This window comes from Schistocerca nitens, chromosome 11 (assembly GCF_023898315.1).
Source record: "Schistocerca nitens isolate TAMUIC-IGC-003100 chromosome 11, iqSchNite1.1, whole genome shotgun sequence".
In the NCBI taxonomy this organism is placed as follows: Eukaryota; Metazoa; Arthropoda; class Insecta; order Orthoptera; family Acrididae; genus Schistocerca; species Schistocerca nitens.
In genome coordinates, this window is record NC_064624.1 from 55,000,116 (window position 1) to 55,008,077 (window position 7,962).

Here is a 7,962-nt window from a genome sequence, read left to right on the forward strand (position 1 = left end):
AGGTGATAATTCTCAGATACAGATGAGAGAGCGTAGTGCTAAGCAAAATGTCTTGCAACAACATCTGGAAAAGTATAAATGGCACCAGGCACCATCTAAGGAAATACAAATGCATGGCACTGCGAACCATAGAGGTGTCTGACCTTTGCCCATACGTGTGATGGAGAGGTAGGTTATCCAATGGTGGAAATGTACTGGTCCCAGGATTCTTGCTTTCGCCATTTTATGAGGCAGTGGACACAGGACAGAGCTATTTAAAGGCAATGCGGTGCTCCAGTGAAGGGCGACACTAATGGCATTGGAGAGTCCACCTACAATCTGTAATGCCCGCAGCAATATTTAGGCTCCACCAGGGTAATGTCTTCCAGTGGGGGATCCTGAGGAAGAGGGGATGGCTTCGTTGGCTGCCAAAAGAATGGCTGCCATTGTATACTGTCTTGCGATCGGGGGGGGGGGGGGGGGGGGGGGGGGGGGGGGGGGGGGGGGGTGCGGGTGGGGGGGTGGGGGGGGAGAGGGGAGGGCAGGGTGTCGGAGTGGGGGGAGGGGCGGGGGTGGTGGGGGGGGGGGGGACAGGAATATCGGAAGTGGTCACTACCATACAGGTCATCACGGACACTCCAGTGGATAAATGGTAGAAGACCAGAACTGCAAAAGGAGAGATCAATGGCTGAACAATCTCTGTGTGTCACACTGAAGTGTGTGGGGGGCACCAGTGTTCAAGAAGCAAAGACTGAGTTGTGGCAGTAACAGTTCGATGTCTATAATACAGCCACTAGTCACTGTTTCACCTGAAAAATTGTTATGGGCGCTGAAGGATTCTAATACCAGTTCATGTATTCTTTGCATCATTTCACTTCCATGGGGAAACAGTTAACTCAAAATTAGTGTTTAAATGGCAAAAGAAAGCTATCACATGCACTGTAGGCCTCAGCCACACAAACCTTAAAAAAGTTGTGTCGTACATCTAAATATGATGAGAGTGCCTAGCCAGTATATTTATAACTGCCATGGCTTTGTCAAAGAAAATCTAAGTATTATCATGTGTAGTTGCTTACGATATTTTTCACGCCTATGTGTACAATGATCCTGTAATTGCTCTTGTACAGTCGGGGCAAGGTACTTTGTGCCCCCCCAGTAGTTAAAAGTAGGGACCTCCCCACTCCCCCCCCCCCCCCCCACACACACACACAATATTCAAACATGCATTATTTCTCACCGCTCTCTCCCCCTTCCTCATCCTTTATTGGGAAATTTGTTAAAACGCACACACATTTTTGCATAATAGTATGTAATGATTATGTAGGAAAAAAATACAGATTTTACGAGCTATTGCGTATTCCTTTCTGCTACTCCTCCAACCTCTGCATATGACGAACTGACGTGACAGGTTTTGTCCTCTGCATCTGTACTATTCGCACACTTTTACTGTACAGAGGTAGGCGGGGAACGAAAGCTCACCGTGGGCTCGCAGCGCTTTGGCTGCAAGGACGAGCTCCACTTCCCCCACAGCAGCCTGCTGGCAGCTTGTAAAAGAAACTAATGAGCAATAGTGACACCGAATTTGATGGCGATAAGGACTAGGTAACGTTGAAGGCTCTTCATTCATTTTCGTAAATTCTATTGAAAATCACTAGGTACAACACCACACAAATCAGCACCAGCTCCAGAGATTTTGCCGCCCCGGGCGAACATGTAAAACGCCCCCCCCCCCCCCCCCCCCACTTCGACATAGTCAACTTTTCCCATAATATATTTCACACATGACGCCTTATTTTCACATATCACACTCATTCGTCCCTTTGTTGTGAATATGTCTTTAAGTTCAAAGCAGCAGTCAGTGACACGTTTACAGTTCAATACATTTTAAGACATTTTTGTTGGAGGAAACGTTTCTTTCGTAAATCGGAGCACACTGTTTCTGTACCATAGATAATTTTCAATAAGACCCTTGATTTGTATTTCCAATTTATTCTCACATTCCTTCATTTACGCAAGACGGATTTCCGGCCCCCATAAATCTGCCGTCATGGGCGATGGCACGGTTCGCCCCTCCCCCAATAATCAGCACTATTGTTACATGGCACATGGCTACTTCTTGTTAGATACACACTACTGTTACGTAGGCCGCAGCTAATGTTGGCAGCGAACGTAAAAATTCCGGAGCTGGGCATCGGCAGTGGTCAGTTAGTCTTACTGTGACTCGGTTCAGTTCGGTTTAGTCCCTTACTGTACAGTTTAAAATGGACAAGTTTATAATTGGGAAGAAACGTGCCAATGTGGCAAGTGTTAGCGATTGTGAAGCTAGACCAAGTGTTAGTGGTGCTGTGTGTGACAACAAAAACACAAGATAGTGACGGAACTGTGGCGGTGACAAAAAACACTGTTCCCGGAAAAAAAACAACGCTGTTATCAGCCCTCTTGGAAACAGCAATTTCCATGGATCGATTACAGTAAGGTAAAAGATGTTTATTTCTGCAAAATTTGCAGACAAATGTTTGAAGAAAATCGTTTTCAGTTTTCTCACAAAATGGAAAAAAACTTTTATGGAAACTGGTTTTTCGAACTGGAAGAAAAGGGTAGAAAAGTTGAATGCGCATGAAGCATTGGGCTACCACAGAGAAGCTGTACTGAAATTCAAATCCTTAAAATCGAATGTCAATGTATTTAGCCAGATTTCCAAAGAAAAACTGACACAAATGAAAGAAAACAGAGCTTGTTTACTAAAAATCATATCTTCCCTCCGTTATTTAGCAGTGCAGAGGGTTGCAATACCTGGGCGTACTGATGAAACAAGTAACTTTGACAATTTATTACGCCTTCGATGTGAAGATAACCAGCTACTTTTAATATGGCTACAGCGCGAAACTTACAAATGGACATCCCATGATGTGCAAAACGAAATTTTGGGCATTTTAAGTCATAAACTTCCTAGAAAATTATTGGAGGATATCAAGAGTGCAGAGTACTTGGCAATAATAGCAGACGAAACAACAGACATGGCCAACAAAGAGCAATTTAGCATCTGTATAAGATTTGTTGATGTTTCGCTAGAGATAGAAGAATATTTTTTAGGGCTATACTCAATACAAAGTAATACAGCTAAGGCTCTGTTTGATATTATTATCAACATTTTAAGACGATTTGATTTGCCTACATCTAATTGTAGGGGCCAGTGCTTTGACGCCCAGTGCTTTGACGGTTCTGCTAACATGGCCGGATTATATAAAGGTGTCCAGGCAAATTTTATGGAAATGGAGAAGAGATCTATGTTTGTGCACTACCTTGCACACTGTTTAAATCTAACACTACAAGACACTGTGAAAGCCGTTCCAGAATGTCGAAATGCATTGAATGTTATGAAGGACTTAATACATTTTGTGATAGATTCACCTAAAAGATTAGATCTTTTTGCTCACCTGGAGGTAGATGCCTCTGCAAATTTGAAACCACTCTGTCCTACAAGGTGGGTCATAAGATACTTGCCAATGTCTTCAGTTTTGTCCAACTATACAGAACTTCAGGAATTTTTTTCGAAATGTTTCAAGAAATGACAATTTAGACACTGGAGCCAAAGCAAACGGCTTTTTGATCAATATGCGACGTATGATTTGTTTTTCATGTTATCACTTTTGGTAAAACTGTTTGCACACATTGATACCATAAACATAACACTACAGAGGAAATTGCTACACTTAGAGAAGGCCAATAAGATGATTTCCACTCTTGTAACTTCTATTAAATTTATGAGTAACAATTTTTAATCAATCTGGAGTGAAGTAACTTCAAAATGTCAAGATATAGATGTTGATTCCTCAACATTACCCCGTATAAGAAAAGTCCCTAAGAAATACGATGACTCCATCAATTTATCTGTAGAAACGTTCACTGAAGTATGTGACAAATATAGAAGATTGTATTATGAAACAATGGATACATCTATCAGCTTCTTGGAATCACGGTTCAAAACTCAACCATTCATGTCTGTAAATCAAAGTGAACAATTTCTTCTTGGTGATAACATTCATTCTATATTTTATCTTTCTACGAATCAGATATAGACAAAGAACACTTGCTCCTCCACCGAAGCATGTTTCATGAGATTATCCAAAGTAGTGACTCTGCGAATACTAGTTCGTTGGATGACATAGTGAAATACCTACAACAGGAAAACCACCTGTTTGACCTACAGTCTGAACTAGTGAAATTCATGTGTGTAGTGCTGACGATTCCGGTAACGTCCTGCACCGTTGAGCGATCGTTTTCTTGTCTGCGGAGGGTGAAAACGTATCTTCGTTCTATAACGAGGCAGGATCGTCTTAATATCATCGCCCTTCTCAACGCCCATACAGATGAATCGATGAAACTCGACCTTGATGCCATATGTGACGAGTTCATATGCAAGAATGATCTGAGGAGGAGTACATTTGCCATCAAAAATTAAGGTAAGTTTCTTCAACTTTATTTATGTATTTGTTTTGTACCTCTACTGACCTATACAAGGACTGATATGACATTGTGATTGACGTATCAGCGAGTCGAGGGGTAGGGGCAAGTCGTCAGCCAATCGTAGTTTGCATGATTTTCAGCTGTTTGCAATATTTCATTATCCTCACAATGTTTTGTTTCTTGAAAGTTGTTATGCTGTGAGGGGAATTTCCCGAGAATATGATGTCATAACTCAAAAGGGAAAGTACGGTATGCGTGCATAATACACCTCTCTCCTTTAGCATTTGTGTTGTTCCATATAATTCTCATTGCGTAGGTCATTTTAGATAGCTTAGAATTTAAGAATGTGATGTGGGAATTCCATTTCAGATTGTCTTGTAAGTAAACAAATCCATTTTGTTTCAGTGACACTTGATTTTTTTGGTTTTCCAAAGAAATATTTGGTTTTAATGGATTTTTAATTTTGCTGTGTGTGGAATTGAATAATGGCGGTTTTTTTTTTCAAGCATTAAATAATGGCGGTTTTTTTCTTTTCTTTTTTTGAAAGGTTAATCAGTAGTGACTTCAGCATACAACCTAAGAGCCTTTCTATTTCCACCTTCAATGAATACACTGGTGTCATCTGCAAATAGGACTGGTTTGGAGTGTCGAACATGTAGATGGAAACGCAAAGTTATCTGTCAAATGTAGTATCTAATAAAATGATTCTTGCTCCCCCAAAAATATTTTCAAGTCGGCGCCTCTGCTCTGGTATGTAATGATTTGCTATCATTGTCATTTAGGCTTACATAATTATACACTGTCTGTATACTGTACTAAGTGATATCTGCCTACGTTTTTTAAAAACTGCTAATGACAAATTGCGTAAATATGCTCAAAGGCGAGTAGATCATTTCGACGCATTGGTATGGGATCAGGCATTCTCCATATCACAAATTTTACTTTTTAACAATAATGTTGTCTTACAAAGTGATCGTGTGCTGATAATCACAGCCAGAGCACGACATAGTCTACATTTAAATCGAAATATATCGCTTCGTAAGTTCTTAAACCAATTAAAACACTATCTTTAGGGGAAGGGGAGTGTAAACTGATGTATTTGTAAATCAACACAAAATCCTTTAGTAGTAAAAAATATAATCATTTGACGAACATCAGAACTTGGGATACATTATTGATAATGATAACGTCACACAATGTGTGAAACATGTCTCAGTTATACACAGACACCTCTGTCATATCCTACTCATTTAAGTACTGGAGAGGAATTAACTTTTAATTAAAAACATCTCTTAATCTTTCATTCCTTGGCATTCAATAAGTTTCATTTACAACAATATTTAAAAACACATATTGTACAGTACATAGTATTGAGTGTTAAGATTGTATATACTGTGGTGCGTGTTGAAACAGCTATAAAATACAAATTCAAAAACTGTCTGTACGGCACTATTCCCAACACATTTTCATGTATTTTTATGCTTTTGGTTGACTTGTTTCAGTTTCCTGTAATGGTAAAATAAACGCAAATAAGTGTGAAAAATCATACTTTGGGACGTGCACACTGCAAATCTAAACGCGAATGTGCTTGGTTACCTCAAGTATTTGTCGCATATTTTCAACAGCAGTACGCAAATAAAAGCACCCACATGTCAAGAATTTAAACTCAACATTATGCAGCCGCTTTCGCCACAGATTTGCTCAAGATGTCTGCAAGTCTTTCCTACGTGAAATACTTCTTGGCAAGTCTTAAATCTTGTAATTTACATTAATGCGTGAACATTGTGGTTACTGTACACAACAGAGCCTCTGCATCTCTCCCTTCCGAAGGGAGCCTACGTAGTTTCTGCCCTTGAAAAGTACATCCAAAAGCACAGTACAGTTACGTTACTGACAACATAACTTACGAAAATACACAACACTTCCAACTTCAGACAAACAACGTCCTCAACAAGCAATGTGGCAGCAAATGTCACACAGTCTGCAGACGACGGAAAGTGACATGGGCAAACGATCGCTACTTCTCCAGTACAAAGTTTAATACAAGTAGCAGAGAGCAAACAGCTGCGTACTGAGCTGCCATCTATTGGCGCCGCGATGCAACAGCGCAGCACATACAATGACTTAACTTTATCTCGCAATCAGAAGCAATGCAGGAAAATTTTGGAAGTAACAAACAGCTCGTCTGTTCCTTCACTTATTTCTTTTACAATTTGTTAATAAAATTGCTGTAAGTGCTCGTTTCCTTTAAATATTTGTGACGAGAATACTTTATACCCAGCTACCTTTGTCGCAAGATAAGTTATATGTGTTTAGCAAAATGGAAGTAGCGGTTGTTGAAGTCTTTTGAACAATCTGATGAAATTTTTGAACGGCTCAGGTTAATGCATGGTAATCTGTGCCATAACACTGAATGAATTTTAGCGCTATAGCTGGGTGCTGTGTAGTACGAGTTGGTGTCCTTGCTCATATGCATTACAGCTGTAATTACATTTGCCGGCATATCTCATTGCCATGAGTCAAATTTGGTTATGGCAGTATTAATAAACTTCCCCTTCCAGACAAATCGGGAGTTAATGAATTTACATAGGTCAGGTCAATTTTAGTCTGCTCTTTATTCTTTCCCTACCTATCCAATCATCGTCTTCAGTTACCTTAAATATAAAAGCACAACCTTAGATTTTTATCTATTTGTTGTTTCTATGTCAACGTAATTGTATTCCAAGTCTACTTTAAATTTACTATTTTAGTCTATTATCTCGACTGTCCACGTTTATCTGGACTAGAGACAAACATCACTGTGCTGTTAGCCTATGGAAGACGGTCCAGATACTTCTCCGTTTTCCCATTTTAACATGAGGAAAGTTGCAGAAGAAATGCAGAGAGTAGTTTTGCTAATATGGAATCCCTTTGCCTAGGTCATCTTTCAGTTCTGCATCTGTCGTTGTCCTGATGAAGTCTAGTGGATGAGATTATTTTCTTTAATGGTGGGTCCACATTTGAAATGATTTTTTTTTAATTATACCACTATGGCCTACAGTCTGATCTCACCTTGTAACATTGCCTAACATGACTTCACAGTGTTGCTACTACAAACGACTGAAAGCGGGGGAAAACTACAGCCATTATGTAACGATTCAGAGAAATCATACGTGTAATATGAATCCTTGCCAATACCGACATGACTAGATGGTTACTACAAAATATTATAAACTTAACTATTCCCATTGTAAAAACGCCTCTCATTTGCAGGTTTCTAAGGAGTACAGCCGATTTAGGAAAAGGATATGTGTATAGGTTACCGCAACAAAAGTGATCAAATACTGAAATAAGAAATAGTGTATGTGTCGTTATAACATTCGTTTCAACTCAGAGAAAAGGAGAAAATGAGTTAATTCGGTGGTTCGAAACCCTTATATTTGTATTTGTGTTTTATTCATCTCATAACATACATTTACAGATCATCCGATCATGCTGTACTGGAGAGACATCAATTTTAGCCGTACGATATACCTA

General features: G+C 39.6%; 1 protein-coding gene across 1 annotated transcript; it reads left to right on the forward strand.

The window, feature by feature from the left end:
* Positions 1–2,240: 2,240 nt before the first annotated feature.
* LOC126212619 (uncharacterized) lies at positions 2,241–4,441 on the forward strand. Its single transcript, XM_049940048.1, has 4 exons — positions 2,241–2,326; positions 2,516–3,463; positions 3,773–4,011; positions 4,053–4,441. The coding sequence occupies exons 1-4, from the start codon at positions 2,241–2,243 to the stop codon at positions 4,439–4,441; spliced, it is 1,662 nt and encodes a 553-aa protein (XP_049796005.1).
* Positions 4,442–7,962: the final 3,521 nt, after the last annotated feature.